Source organism: Plectropomus leopardus, chromosome 23 (genome assembly GCF_008729295.1).
Source record: "Plectropomus leopardus isolate mb chromosome 23, YSFRI_Pleo_2.0, whole genome shotgun sequence".
NCBI classification, from domain to species: Eukaryota; Metazoa; Chordata; class Actinopteri; order Perciformes; family Serranidae; genus Plectropomus; species Plectropomus leopardus.
Genome location: NC_056485.1, coordinates 4306936 through 4323243, shown reverse-complemented (window position 1 = coordinate 4323243; position 16308 = coordinate 4306936). Strand labels below are relative to the sequence as shown.

Below are 16308 nucleotides of genomic sequence, written 5' to 3'. Positions count from 1 at the left end.
TAGCCTTGGATTTTTTGTCATTTTTTCAACATGCCAAATTCTGCTGTTTTGGACTGTTTTTGCAACTTTCTTTGCTATGGTGTGACTCGGCAGACTATTCTTAGCGGTTTCCAGCTGTTTTAAACAGTTTTTGGGACATGTCAAATTTTGAAATTTCTGCCTTACTATAGCCTTGGATTTTTTGTCACTTTTTTCAACATGCCAAATTCTGCTGTTTTGGGCTGTTTTTGCAACTTTCTTTGCTATGGCATGTCTTGTTAGGATGTTCTAAGCAGTTTCCATCTGTTTTCAATAGTTTTTGGGACGTGTCAAATTTTGAAATTTGCCTTACTATAGCCTTGGATTTTTGGTCGCTTTTTTCAACATTCCAAATTCTGCTGTTTTGGGCTGTTTTTTGCTATGGCGTGCAACTATTCTTAGCGGTTTTTCCAGCTGTTTTAAACAGTTTTTGGGACGTGTCAAATTTTGAAATTATTGCCTTACTATAGCCTTGGATTTTTTGTCACTTTTTTAACATTCCAAATTCTGCTTTTTTTGGGCTTTTTGCAACTTTCTTTGCTATGGTGTGTCTTGTTAGGATATTGTAAGCAGTTTCCATCTGTTTTAAACAGTTTTTGGGACGTGTCAAATTTTGAAACATTTTTGCCTTACTATAGCCTTGGATTTTTTGTCACTTTTTTCAACATGCCAAATTCTGCTGTTTTGGGCTGTTTTTGCAACTTTCTTTTTGCCTATGGTGTGTCTCGGCAGACTATTCTTAGCGGTTTCCAGCTGTTTTAAAGAGTTTTGGGACGTGCCAAATTTGACAATTTTGCCTTACTATAGCCTTGGATTTTTGGTTGTTTTTTCAACATTCCAAATTGTGCTTTTTGGTCTATTTTTGCAACTTCTTTGCTATGGCGTGTCTTGGCAGACTATTCTTGGCGGTTTCCAGCTGTTTTAAACAGTTTTGGGACGTGCCAAATTTTGACATTTTTGCCTTACTATAGCCTTGGATTTTTTGTCGCTTTTTTCAACATTCCAAATTCTGCTGTTTTGGGCTGTTTTTGCAACTTTCTTTGCTATGGTGTGTCTCGGCAGACTATTCTTAGCTGTTTCCAGCTGTTTTAAACAGTTTTGGGACGTGCCTTGCATTTTTGGTCATTTTTTCGAAATGCCAAATTCTGATGTTTTGGGCTATTGTTGCAGTTTTCTTTTTCATGGCGTGTCTTTGCACGCTATTCCAAGCAGTTTCCAGCTGCTTTCAACAGTTTTTGGGATGTGTCAAATTTTGACATTTTTGTCTTACTATAGCCTTGCATTTTTGGTCATATTTTTAACATGTCAAATTATGCTTTTTTCCAACATACCATGTTATTGGTTTTTTGGCCGTTTTGGATGATTTTTCAACACTGTATACTACAACATGCCTCTACATGCTATACTCGGTGGTTTTCAGCTTTTTTTTTTTGACTTGTAAAATATTGACATATTTGCCATATGATAGCCCTTCTTTTTTTTGCGGATTTTTTTCAACACCACGTTTTGTAGACATGCTGTACTATGGCTGTTTTTGCAACATTCTATGCTATGGCATGTATTGGCACACTATTTTATGTGGTTTTTAGCTGTTGACATTCAGTTGACATTTTTCAACATACTGTACTGTCGTTTTCATTTGACTTTTCAACATGCTATATTATTACATGTTTGGCTGTTTTTTTTGACATACTATACTATGACGTGTCTCAACATTCATTCTTCTTCTAAGTGGTTTTTGGACATGTCATATTTTGACATACTGTGAATCACTAGCAAGGACCACATCACAGCAATATATCGTTCAAAGATTTATTTTAATCTGAATGTTTGATCGTATGGGCAGTCGAATGGATTTGAGTAGCGAAATGTGGGTGAGGGTGGCAAAAGGATGTCTATTGTCAGGCTGGTCTGGGAGGAAGTCTTGATGGCTGGATAGAGGGAGACTCAGAGTGGGGGTACCGTCTCGGCATGTGTTCACCCAAATCTGATTTCTGAGCCCCAGATGTGCCTAGAAGGAGACATAGGAGAGGCGTGCACAGGGATCAATAATGAGATCTAGGGGAGAAGGAAACAAGGTAGGAACGAGGAGAGGGGAGACAAAATAACCAAGGCAGAAGCACAAACAGACAAGGGAAAGGGAGCGAAGGCCAAGAGATCCAAAACAGGGCAGGATGGGTTGACCCACTATAAGTCGGCAGGCAGGTAATTAGAGGTGTAGTGGAGGAGTGGTTGGGATGTGGTCATGCTCCTGAACCTATGTTAACAAATTAACAATATTTCTGGACGTTTCTTCATCATATTATACTATATCGTTTTAAGTCATTTGTTCAACACACTATATTTTTTGTTGTTTTTTCATCATACTACACTATGGCGTGTCTCGACATGCTATATTGGACATGTCATATTTTAACATTTTTTGCCATACTTTACTGTGTCGACATTTTTCGACCTGGAGTCGTATGCTTTCAACATTTTTCGACTATGTCGTTTTCGGTTGCTTTTTCAACGCGCTATATTTTGACGTTTTTTCATCAAACTACATGGCTTCTCTTGACATTTTATACTAAGATGGTTTTCAGCTTTTGTTTGGACATGTAATATTTTGACATTTTTCAACATACTATGTCGTTTTCAGTTGATTTTTCAACATGCTTTATTTTGACATTTTTTTACCTTTTTTCATCATACTATATTATGACGTGTTTCAACATGCTATACTAAGTGATTTTCAGTTCTGGGACACGTCATATTTTAACATTTTTCGACATACTTTACTGTGTCGACATTTTTTGACCCGGAGTTGTATGCTTTCAACATAAAGTCAACTGTGGAGGAAAAAAAGCTTGCTGGCAAGATCAGTGAGGATGACAAAAATGACCTAAAAACATCCTAGTTTAGTATGTTGTCAAAAATGACCCAAAATGCCACAAAAACATCATTGTATAATGTCTTCCAAAAATTCATAAAAAGTCATAGAATGTCTTCCAAAAATTGATAAAAAATCATAGTATAGCATATCAATTAAAAAAAAAAAAAAAGTCATAGTATAGCATTTTATATGTAATCACATTTTTAAAAAATACATAGTTTTTGTCATAAAGACCTGTCTTTAAAAAGCATCATGTTATATAAAATCTAAATATCAAAAATGTCATAATACAGTATGTCAGATAAAATCTCATTAAAACAAAGTCATTGTATATCGTATAAAATGTCCAAAAAAAAAACTTTGTCAGAATAGAGAACATCACACACCAATGTCCTAAAAAAGGAAAAGTATGGTATGTCACATAAAATCTCTTTTCAAAAATTTCATAGTACAGTGTATCGTATAAAAATCATTATGGTATATCCATCCATCCAGCCAGCCACCAATCCAGCCAGGTACACATGCATTGATTTTGTTAGTGTGCCATAAAAATGACACTGGCTTGGAGGCATAATAAAATGACAACTGATGATATGTTATATCCAAAAAAGGCCAACTTCACCATGACATCATCACATTCTGCACAAATACTTTTCTAGGCCACTGTTGAACATCATAACTCAGGCTCATAAGGGGAGACATTTGGTCAGAACTGGTCACACTGATCTTGAAACTGTGCTGATTGTATATTTTTGCTGTGCTGTCAAGGGGAAGCAGCAACATCCATAATTGGAACATTATCTTCTGTCATGGTTATGTATGACTCCTGACAGACATGGATGTGAAGTGCAACTGCAGCTTGACTGTTCGTCTGAGTAATTGGAACATCTTACATGTAATTAGTGATGGTGTTTTATTATGAAAGGACAGGTAAACTACTGAGGACTCAATGAAAACCTGGCAGTGGATGCAAACTGGGAGCCTCAGCAGCTTGTTTATAAGGAAGTGAGCGCTGCAGCGTATTTGCAGCAGCAGAGGACTCTATCATCAGACGACATGATAGCCCTCGTCCTGTTGGTGTGCCTTTCAGCAGGCTGCCTCGCTCAGAGGCCACAGCCGTGCGGTAAGGTTACTTCTGAGTGGTGATTATGCTGTTCCGTTTTAGCAATTAGGAGCAAATACTATTCCATTGCAAGCTTAGCACAGCTGTGATTTTGTCTTTACAGAATCCCCACCACTGCTGACTGGAAGCCTCTACGTGGTGAGTAGCTATGTCATCAAATATGTAAATGTGCAACAGTGTAAACCAGAGATTCTGACCATACATTAACCCTTTGAAACCAGGAGTGACATCACTTTTCTAGTGCTGCTTTCAGACATCCTTCAGAAGGATTAAAAACCTTTAAATGCCAAGCAAATTGGTGCAGTTCCTTTCAATAACATGGGGGGAGGGGCATTATGCAACTTGATAATAAATGTTCCACAAATTGCAAGATATTAGTTGATTTAGAATTAAAAAAAAAAAAAAAAAAAAAAAAAAACTTGGGGAAAACTATATTCATAATTATTATATTTTAAAATTACATTTATTTTTTTTCAAGTTTTGTCTGCCTTGTGTTTTGTTGTGTTTTTTTTTTACTTTCTATTATCGTTTGTTTGTTTTGTTTTGTTTGTTGATTTTACCTACACAAATTACAATAAATTAGAAGATTTAGTAAATTATTTCTTAAAAGCTATGGAAAAATGTACAGGGGAAAAAAGCAAAAAGGTAGGGAAAAACTATATTCATAATTAATTAATAATTAATTAATTAAAATAACAAAATTTACATCACATAATCACATTACACAATCTTTTAAAGCACTTTTTTTCAAGTCTTTTTTGCCTGTTTTTTTGCTTTCTTTTTTGTTTTGTTTCAGTTTTTTGTTTGTTAGTTTGTTCGTCTGCTTTTTTGTTTTGTTTTTTTTTTTTGTTTGTTTCTTTAGTTTTATTTAAAACATTTTTTTAATGTTTTGTTTGTTTTTTTAATCTAATTTTCAGATAACTTTCTAGTTGTTTTTACAAATTTCTTGTTAATTTTGGGGTAATTCCTGCTGTGGTTGCTTGTTCCTCCTTTTTTCTTTTTAGGGAAACAAAAAGGTTTCAAAGGGTTAACAAGTTTTTTTTTTCACCATACTCGATTATTCAAATGCAATGCTTCTTGTAATAATAAACAAAATAAATAAATTAAATTAAAGATTTAAAAAAAAATTCAATTACACTTTCTTCTTTTTCCAAGTCCACCCAAAGTGAGAAGTTGATGGCCTACGCCAAGTACAGCTATGATGCACTGAGACAGCGCATCCGCCTCAGAGAGTTTGGGTCTTATGAGAATAAGTCCTTCCACTTTGACGCACTTCTACTCTACAAACAGGTAATAAAAACATGGTTTTAATATCTACAGCAGGAGGTGCTGTGCAAAACACAAACGGCTGCCGTCCTGTCCTCCAGGGTGTCATGTACAAGATTAACTACAGAAACCAAACATGTTGCAAGAAGCGGCTGAGAATGGACTTTCATCCACTGGCGATCCCAAAAAATGCTTCTCTGCTGGGGCAAAGCGTGATGGGCAGCTCCTCTGGTCCAGGACAGGGGCTGCTGGTTAACACCTGGGTGGGAGAGCTGCAGACCAAGAGGGGACCAGGTACAGTAAGAGGGAACTAGACACGTCATGTGGTGTTCTGCAGCACATGACTTTCTGTGATTCTTCAGTGTCATCGCTGCCTTTGGTATTTTATGCTCCCAAACCGGCTGGTCTGGTTGTGCTGCTTCAGCTCATTCGTGACCCACCTTTGTCTCTGCAGCCAAGTACATGAGCACTGTTACAGAGTTTGGATGCGTCCCCGTCAGCACTCTGTTCCATTCCAGTAAAAGCGGATGGGTGGTGACGAGGTGAGTGCACATCACATGACAGTTCACAAAAGGGAAGTGAAAGATTTTTTCACCAGTAGCTTGTTTAACCCTTTGAAACCTGGATCAATGTCACTTTTCTTGTGCTGCGTTCAGACATCTTTCACAGTGATTTAAACCTCTGAACACTTTGAAGCGCATTGCTTTGATTTCACACAGGAAAAATGCCAATGAGCTACTAGGCAAGAAGTGTTCGGCAATTACAAGAAATCAGTGGATTTTTTTAAAGCTAGTGAAAAAAAATCCACTTTATTTGTCATTATCAACATAATTATTTTCAGAATTATTATGATATTTCAAGCAGGGTTTTTTTCGTATTATTTCCCTGTTAATATTGGGGTTTTTTTTTAACTTTCCCATTTGTTAATGTTTGTTTGTTTGCTTGTTTGGAGAGGAAATAAGCAAAAGGTCGGGGATTATTAGATATTATTTTTTTTAAAAAAATGGGGAATTGTCCAGAAAACTATATCTGTATTCCTTTTAATTAAGGCAGAAGAAGGCAGACAATAGATTTATTGGTAATTTTTTTGCTGAATTAACATATATGTTTCAAATTATATTTTCAGACAAAATAAAATAATAGTTTTTTAGCACTTCCTTGATGTCATTTGTGGTAGAAAAAAAATCCCATATGAAACTGCCCACAACAAGGTCTGCTGATTGTCTTGAGTAACCGGATCATGATTTCTGACATTGCTGAGTTGGGTGTTTTCTTCTTTTTTTCAGTTTTTTTTTTTCAGTTTTTTACTTCTTTGATGAGAAGATACATTATAAGCAGGGAGATGGTTAGCTTAGCTTAGCTCAGTTTAGCACAAAGACAAGTAACAAATCATTTTGTATTCTCACCTTCAGCTTCTTCAACAACGTCAATGGACTGGTAGACCCGCAACAGCTCATCCCTCCACGCTTCTGTGGTGACGCCCAGCTGGAGGAAGAGGACAGTGAGAATCCAGAGACCTTCTTCAGCCTGTTTTAAAAGAGAATATTTTCAGAAATTCAATGAACTGTGATGATCATTCTTTTATTTGTGTGTTTTAACAAAAGACTGAGGGTACTTACCAATGATGTCATTTATTACAGGTGATACCAGAAATGATATGAAGTAATTTCACTTGTGGTATAAAAAAAGAAAACATACATGGACTAAATGGTTAATTTTATTCATTTTTGCAAGATATTACAATCTGTTTAATGCATATTTTCTTCTACAATAGACATATAACCAGTAAAATGATGGTCAAGACAAAGGATATATATCAGCAAGACTAAGAGTTTGTTTGACCTTCAAGAGAGCACTTACATTTGTTCCTTTTTGACACCAAAATATTTTTTAATTTTATTCTTATCTAATAGGAAAATTGGAAGACACACCAACACATCCAATCACTGATTTGTTCAATGCACTTAGTGTGTGTTTTCTGCAGGGGTGTAGGGGTTAATGAGGCTTACTTCTCTGTTTTGGCTGCCTCAGTGATGTCTTATTGTGCTTTTTCTATTAAACATGTTTTTGTGGTTAATCCAAAAACTAACCTTGTATTTGTAATCCTTCATTTCTGTTGAATTAGTGAGGCTGTTGTAAATTTAGAATTGAATATCAGCTGTAGTACTCCTTTCACCTCTGACCACCACAAGGAAAAATAAGCTTACATTGTAAATGCATGAGTATCATTTAATTATATTTAAATGAGGCAAATAAAAACTGAATCATTAAATTTTAAGGCTAAAGAGATACTAATATACTTGGCGCATTGATCCCAATCACCGTAACTTCAGCTACTGTGCGTCCCTCTACTGACCAGAATATAACTAAGTACATTTCTACAAGTATTGTACTTAAGTACAAATCTATAGAAACTTTACATTACTTGATTATCTCAATCTATTGCCACTTTCCACTTCCACTCCAGAACACTTTAGAGGGAAATGTTGTACTTTTACTCCACTGCTATTATTAGATAACTAGTTTACAAATTAAGATTTTTGCGCATAAACCAAAAATATGAAAATAAACTAGTCCAGCTTGTAGATTGATTAGAAAATTAATTAGCAACTATTTTTATAAGTCATTTGTCATGCAAAAAAAAAAACATTTCAAGGTTCAAACTTCCCCTTTATATGAGGACTTGCTGCTTTTTCTCTGAATTATTTTATATTTATTACATTTATTTAAACATTTTTGCATGCATCCTTTTACTTCTAGTACGTAAATACATTTCCCTGATATCACATTTACCTTTTTTTTAATTTATTGAACAGTATTTCAGTTTCTCATTTGCTGCATCTGCATGAGGCCCATTGTTTTTTAAGCAACATATTCATGTGACTACAAGAGGGCAGTGTTGCATTTTTATTCCCTCTCAAGTACCCGAAGAGCTCAATTCATCTGCACTTTAAAACATGACATGAGCTCGTCATTCAAAAGATACAATAAAAACAGTGATGATAAATATGTGTATGGATATTTTTGTCATTCAGGAAAACTCTTCACTGAGTTAATACACATTCTGAGTAAAATTGCTCAAAGTATGGTACACATGGGGCGTCTGGTGGCTTAGTTGGTGGAGGTTGTGTCCTCGCTGCAGAGGTCACTGGTTCGAGTCTGAACTCAGCCCTTTGCTGCATGTCATCCCCCCTCTCTCTCTTTTCCCTTTCATGCTACATCTGTCCTATCAAACAAAGGTAATAAAAGCCCTAAAAAACATATAGATATATAAAATATAAATTATAATAAATTAATATAAATTATATATATATATATATATACATAAAAAGTATGGTACACATCAGGGGCGGAGCAGGGGGGGGTCCTCTGGTCCTCTCTGGGGCTCCAGCCCAGAATGTTTTCTCAAAATCCCTGTGCTGTTCCCTAAATGAGTCTAATATAATTGAGAAAATGCTCTTCTGTTGGCCTTATATTTAGTTTTGATTATTCAAGACATCTACTCAGCATTGTTGTTCCTTATTTTGCCATTAGAGCAACCCAGAATATTATGGTATGCATTTCATTGTAGCAGATTTGTCAGCTAAACATTTATTCTGTGAACCCGACTCCAGCAAAACAAATAATTAGTAATGCAGCAAATAACAAACATATACCTTATAATGATGAGCCAGCAGTTCTTGCAATACCCACCTATCATGTGATCAATGCGCTAATGGGAGAAAAGAAGGAAGCGGCCCCATGTGTATGGAGCTAATATCCTGGGAAGGAACCAGGGTAACACTAGCTTCCAGATTGGCCTACAAAAAAACATCATCCCTGCGGCGCTCTCCCTGCTTTTTATTTAAAAATACAGCGGCATTTAAATTGACTCATAGCACCACCTGCTGCTGGAGGAAGAATTATTTGGGACATTTGTGAGAAAATCCTAGGCTGCCTGTGCCTGTGCCTTTTGCCTGTTTAATAGTTTGCTGGCAATATATTTATTTCCGTAAACCCTAGCCCTTTATTTGCTTTATTTGACTTTATTCTCACAGTATACAACTTTATTCTAATAATATTACTATTCTCATCATATTATGACTTTTTTTCTCGCAAAACTATTACTTTATTCTCATTATGTTGAGTTTATTCTCATAAAATTACAATTTTTTCCTCAATGTGGCCTTAAATCTTCATCGTAAAAAATACTGTCAAAGGTTGCATGATCTTTTTTGTTTTTGTAGAATATATTTTCTAGTAAGACATGTTGTGTTTGTCTCTGAAGTGTGATGAAGGCTAAATATGTTGTGCATTGGTTTAATAGGTACATTTTGTATTAACAAAACAAAATAATTTCATTAATTATGTTTTTCAACTGCAAAGTACATTGTGTTTGTTGTAAAACATGTTTTGTTTGTTAAGTTTTGGCAGAATATTAGCTCCATACACACTGTCTTTGAGGAGACATATGTACGGGTGGTGAATAGGTCAAAAGACACAGGACTTTCACCTAGGAGAGTGGTATTCTGAGCCAAGTGAATATACACCCCCCAACCTTGTCTTTTCCTAAACCTAACCAAAGTAACACTACCAGCCTAAACCTGACCTCTGTAACTCACGTTGACTATGATTTAAGTTTTTCCCAAATGATATTCAAAATTCTGTTGTATATTATTATAACTGTTATAATTTATATGATCTCAAATGGCTTAAATATAGTGCATATAGCTAGCTGTAAATGACAAAAATAATCTCCCTGGAACCCCTATGTTTGGACTAATGCTGCGTTCATGTGATGTCGGAATAATCGAAATGATGACTTTCTGCTGGGAACGGCCGCTCATGTCAGAAAAACAACTCTGCAATAATTACAGCACCAGCTGTCGACTTGACGTCATAAATGCTTAAACATGGCGTGCAAAAGTCAGTTGTTCGAGGGTAAGAAACTTCACATATTAAATATCAATTTTTAAAGACTGCAGCCTCCCTCATTGCCTACTGCTTTTAATAGGCAGACATTTATATGAATAAAAAATACATATCTTTGAAATCATAGCGCACCTTATCTGTTTCCTTTGCTCTTTGCTGTCATAATTAAACTGAAAACAGTTATGAACGTCTTGTTTAAACGCTCTTAGCATTAAAATACAACACATCTTCATTGTAAATTCCATATTGTTCCCACTTAATGGACCTGGAAAACTCCAACCTTCCATCATCACATGAACGCAGCGCAAACCCAAAAACGTCTGGCTCCGCCCCTGCTCAACATCACTACATTTCATTAAAATATTTCACACCGTTGCTACGTCAAGTGTACAAAGATATCCCCATTCACAATGAGAAAGAGAAAAACATAAGTGAAGTTGGAAATCAATTTTAGAGCTCAGTTTTCTTTCCTGACTTCTTCCGTGAACTTTTTTCCTCCTTGTGGAAAACTTTCCCATCAGACTGCTCTCTCCACTTCAGCGTGACGCCTTGCACTCCTTTCTCCTTCAGGCTGTCCTGGAACTGGGGAACACAAACGGTAGCCGTTGTCAATTTGCGCAGTTTGAGGGTAGCTTTTATTAGTTCAGGGTGGATTTTGGAGGCTCACCTGTTTCAGGAGGTTTGCTTTCACGGCAGCGTCATTGAGATCCACAGAGGGGTCCCCTGGCGCTATCCTCAGCTTTATTATCTGCCTCATTACTGGTGCTTGGACACAGACAAAAAAAAACCATGCTTGGAATTACCTCAAAAATGCAAATGAATTTTAAAGAAAACATTTTAAGGACATTTTAAGGATGTTTATCTTTTCAAATTATGTTCCTTTAAGGTTTAATGCTGACTAACACGTAGCGTTATAATTGCAGCATTCTGAGGATGTTTTGGTGATGTTGAGAGGTGACAGATCATAGAATGTTCTTTCATAAAACATTCCCACAATGTTACAAGAACAAAGGAAGAACATTTTCAAAGCAACAGTCAGAAAATACAACTGAGGCCTGAGATTACAGATTTTTTTTATGTTTATAGATAACATTGCCCAAAACTTTAAGAAGAATGTTCGGGAATATAAAGAACGCTTGACACTGAAAACATTACTAAAACAGTCTGTGGTTGCATTGTACTGTTCTCAGAATCTTTTTATAACCAAAAAATTGCTATCTGGGGAATCACTCACGAGGTGGAGGGACACTGTAGCAGACAAATGGAAATCTAACTTCACAGGGCCGTCCTTTCCATGCTCCTGATGTCTGCAGTGCTGTCGCACACATGACGCCTATCGAGCCAATTTGGATTGAACCTGAGGACCACTGGCTGAATGAGTAGCCACTCCCATCAGACCAGTACATGTGAGGATCCCTGTACAAACCAATCCACGCCCAGTCTTCCCCCTGCATGGCATTTTTAACCTCTTGGTTCTCAGTGTTGTTCCTCACAGTGGCTAGGTCTATGTAGTTCTCCCTGCAGTGCCTCTGAGCATCGAACCATGTCATTCTGTCAGTCACAGCAACAAATTCAGGATTCAGCTGTGTTCCTGCAGTCAAGAGTTTGGGAACAATTTGTCAATTTCACATACTAAATTTTCAGATCTTAATTTTTTAAAACTGAAATGTGCCCTTCTTTACCTCTATAACAGATAAATGGATATGTGAGCGTGCAGCCATCATCCCAAAACCCTCCAGCAGGTCCCATGAGCACACAGAACTGATCATAGTCGACAAAGTCTGGTTCATTGTCGTTGCGGTTTTGCCAGTTCTTATATCCCTCTCCAGTCCCCGTGTAGCCGTCTGACCACTCCCAGATGATATTATTGTACAGGCCGATCCAGGATTCAGATGCAGCTGTGGCAGTAAATTGGGTCAGATCTTCAGAGTTTTCAATGGTGGCCAGGTCAGTGTATGTCTTTCTGCAGTACGCCCGAGCTTCAGTCCAAGTCTTTAAATCTGCAATATAGTGGTACTCACGGGGAAGGCATGCTAAGAAATGCCAGCCTGTGATGGGAACAAGAGTTTGTTAAAGGTTTGTCTATCAACATAATTTAAACTCTAAATTATGCCCACCATTTACCATTCACTTACACTTCAGTCTTTGATAAAACATATAGTTAGGGCTGGCTCAGTCTTGCTGTTAACCAGCCTTGCCTTAGATGCCTTTCATAAGCTATTTGACCCTCTGATCCAGAGCAAATTGTATTGATATGTCACAGAAATTGTGTCTTTTTCAGGTCATTTTGAATCAGTTTTTGTTTTTTTCTTTTTTGTGCTTATTTTCAGGTGACTTTCTTGTACCTTCTAAACTATTTCTTTGCTTATGTTTGGGCCAGGTCTTAATAAGTTGCTTGTTACCTTCTCCCCATGTTTTTGAAAGAAATCATATCCATTTGCTCAGGTTTTAAAAGATTATTGTAACTATGCTGTTTAAATGTAAATTGAATCACTTTTTAGCCACCAAACACGATGACAACTTTGAAACATATTTCTACGATTTAGTTTTTACAGAAAGTAGCTTTTAAATATCGATTGAACTTTTCTAGACCATGGAAATAATATACTGGAATTCCTAAATTAGCCCAGCCAAAATTTTCCATGGGTTCTGTAATGGCCCCATGTCAATTGCCCACATTGGTTATGCCACAGCTATGGGTACCTTGTGGGTATGGGATCATTTTTATGCTAAAAAGTCTCTATTAGGTGTCCCAGCCCCCCCCAAAAAATAAATACAGTTGCATCTCAACAAATAAGAATATCGTGAAAAAGTTTAATGTTTTCCATCAGTTGTTTAAAGTGAAAATCTAATATACTCTAGACTCATTTCATGTAAACTTAAAGGTTTCAAGCAACTGTCTGTTTAAATTTGGATGATTGTGGCCTACAGCTAGAAAAATGTGAAAAGGCATGTTTAAAAGTATTAGAATATTTCCTTGGATCATTCAAAAAATGACTTACAAAACAGAAATGTCCTATTTCTGAAAGGTATGTTAATTTATACAAAATAGTTAGTCGGGGCTCATTTAGTACGAATTCCTGCATCAATGCAGCGTGGCATGGAGGCGATCAACCTGTGGCAATGTTCATGTGTCACTGAAGCCCAGGTTGCTTTGATAGCGGCCTTCAGCTGGTCTGTATTTTTGGGTAGGTTGTCGCTCATCTTTCCCAATACCCCATAGAAAATCTATGAGGCTTCAGGTCAGTCGAGTTGGCTGGCCAACCAAGCACAGTAATATCATGGTTGGCAAACCATTTGGAAGTAGTTTTTGCACTGTGGGCAGGCGCCAAGTCCTGCTGGAAAAGGACATCGGCATCTCCATAAAGTTTGTCAGCAGATGGAAGCATGAAGTGCTCTAAAATCTCTTGGTATACAGCTGCATTGACTTTGGACTTGATAAAACACAGTGGCACAACATAGCACCCCAAATCATCACCGTGTCACTGCTGACATGCTAGAAACCTGGATTCTGTGCCTCTCCGCTTTTCCTCCACACTCTAGGACCTTGATTTCCAAATGAAATGCAAACTTTACTTTAATCTGTAAAGATAACTTTGGACTACTTAGCAACAGTCCAGTTCTTCTTCTCCTTGGCCCAGATTAGACGCCTCTGATGTTGTCGCTCGTTCAGGAGTGGCTCGACATTAAGAATGCGACTGTTGTAGCCCCTTTCCCGATGACGTCTGTGTGTGGTGGCTCTTGATGCACCGACACCAGCCTCAGTCCACTTCATGTTAAGCTCTCCCAAGTTCTTGAATCAACTTTTTTGACAGTCCTCTCAAGCCTGCAGTCGTCTCTGTTGTTTGCACACCTTTTCCTACCGCACTTTTCCCTTCCAATCAACGTTCCATCAATATGCTTTGATACAGCACTCTGCAAACAGCCAGCCTTTTCAGCAATGACCTTCTGTGGCTTACCCTTCCTCTGAAGGGTGTCAATGATCGTCTTCTGGACAAGTGTCAAGTCAGCAGACTTCCCCATGATTGTGGTTGCGTACACTGAACTAGACTTAGAGATGCACAGTATTTATACTGTTTGAAAGGCAATTTACTCAAACTTGAAATGAAATATTCCAATATTTCTATACATGCTTTTTCTACATTTTTCTGGCTGTAGGCCATAATCATCAAAATTAAAATAGAAAAATGCTTGAAACATTTAAGTTCCAATGTAATGAGTCTAGAGTATATTAGATTTTCACTTGTTTGAATAGCTGAAAGAAAACATTGAACTTTTTCACAATATTCTTATTTGTTGAGATGCACCTGTATATATATAAAAAAAATTCTTCAAACTTATGAGGATAACACCTATGACTATATGCTTCAATATCAGCAAACTGAGCAACAAGCATTCAGGCAATCATAAGAATTCACTTACCTGAGAGATATAAGACAGACAGATAGATCCTTTCCATCGTGATGCTGCTCTGTGGACTGTCTGTGTTAATGTATGGTACTGGGTATTTTACATAGATCACTGATTGTAATCACGGAAGTCAAACTGAGTCAAATCTAGGAAAATGAACACCTGCTCCTTTTCTTTGTAACAAAGTTAAGAGAGCCTTTTTATCTTTATGCAAAGAGCAGAGTGGCTCGTCACTTGGTATCATCATGGGTAGATCATAAAGAAAACTATTTGTTAATATTTAAATATTCAAAAGCTAGCAAACCAATAAAGCATTCCTATCAGTTCTCTGTGACAAGGTCTATTCATTTATTTCCAAGTATGCCTCTCACCGATGCTTATATGGATTTCATATTCCAATCCGTTTGCAGGACTACTCATACCAGACCATATTTTGTTTGTTTCTGTTGATTACTGTTTTTGTATTATTTATGATTATTATATTGATCTGGAGAATTTCTAGAGATTTTTGGAGCTAGATGGCACTCAGCTTGTCGTGCTCAAAGCGACATAAAAGTGTTTAAAAAACCCAACAGCAATGTCTCTTTCCGCAAATCATGACCTGGTTACTCAAGATAATCCACAGACAAGATCTCAGGGAAGAAAAGGAGAAGTCGTCATTCTATTCTTGCCCTCTTTACTGGTTGTCTCTCAACCAGCTAAAATCTGCTTTCTACATCTCTCAGAATGCCTCTCAACACACCTGCAAGAGACAGGTCATTGAATGGACGAAGACATTATCTCATCTCTGCCTGGCATTAAGCCTGGAGGGGATCATGGATTTGGTTTTGTGCGTGTGTGTGTGTGCGCGTGTGCTTGCATGAGTGTATCTGTAAGTATCAGCTAACCTCTAAAACTACTGGACTAGTCAGCACGAACATATTGCACGCACATTTATGACTGTTGTGCTCATGGAAGTAACTGTTGAAAAAAAAAAAAAGTACCCAGCTGAAGGTTCCTGGTCCAAAAGTGGGCCACAAGTCCATTCTGAGAGGACCGCAAGTGACTCGTGACTGTGTCAACCTTTTAAAAACTTTTATGTCTTTTTATGTCTTTTTATGTTTTTAAGTGAATTTCCAGCACAGAGGTTTTGACGTGCCATTTCTGTTAACTTGTGCAATGCATTTTATTTCTTGGTTTTTCCAAGTCAAATTGTTATTTACGTTTTATGAATTAAATTTGAATATGTGGTAATTTATCAAATGGGTGGACCTTGAACTGACTAAGGAGAAATATAGGTGGACCAGTTGGAAACCTCTGATTTAAAAAAAACTTGTTTTATTGACTGCTATGTATCCTCATTGACAGTAAAAAGTAACATCTGTTGGCTCAACTAGCACCACTAAACTAGCTAACGTTACAGCCCAGCCAAGGAGGATGACATTAATGTTTACATCTCACGATGCCACAAGCACAATCTCAACCATGAGTAGATGCACTCTTCCTTCTGCATGGTGATACTTTTGGCCGGTGTAGTATGGTAGAAAAAAAATAGCTCCTACATGAAACTGCTCATAAGGTCTGTGTATTATCTTGAGTAAGCAGGTCAGGATTTCTGGAAAGAGACATTGTTGTTGAGTTTTTCAAATGTATTGTTTAGGTGATGTGAGGGCCACAAGCCGAGTGCCATCTAGTTCCATTACATTAGAGAATAGGCAAACATCTC

At 37.1% G+C, this 16308-nt stretch overlaps 2 protein-coding genes across 2 annotated transcripts; one reads left to right on the top strand and one right to left on the bottom strand.

Annotated features, from left to right (window-relative positions):
- The first annotated feature begins 3905 nt into the window (after positions 1-3905).
- On the top strand, positions 3906-7367 carry epdl1 (ependymin-like 1). The gene is made up of 6 exons (XM_042512245.1): positions 3906-4016; positions 4120-4154; positions 5172-5306; positions 5384-5576; positions 5737-5824; positions 6695-7367. Exons 1-6 carry the CDS (start codon positions 3950-3952, stop codon positions 6816-6818), a joined length of 642 nt encoding a protein of 213 aa, XP_042368179.1. The 5' UTR covers positions 3906-3949; the 3' UTR covers positions 6819-7367.
- Positions 7368-9996: 2629 nt separating this feature from the next.
- On the bottom strand, positions 9997-14671 carry LOC121962169 (macrophage mannose receptor 1-like). The gene is made up of 5 exons (XM_042512376.1): positions 14616-14671; positions 11876-12241; positions 11428-11784; positions 10861-10958; positions 9997-10775 (listed from the first exon to the last, which is right to left on the bottom strand). The coding sequence occupies exons 1-5, from the start codon at positions 14650-14652 to the stop codon at positions 10644-10646; spliced, it is 990 nt and encodes a 329-aa protein (XP_042368310.1). The 5' UTR covers positions 14653-14671; the 3' UTR covers positions 9997-10643.
- Between the last annotated feature and the right edge of the window lie 1637 nt (positions 14672-16308).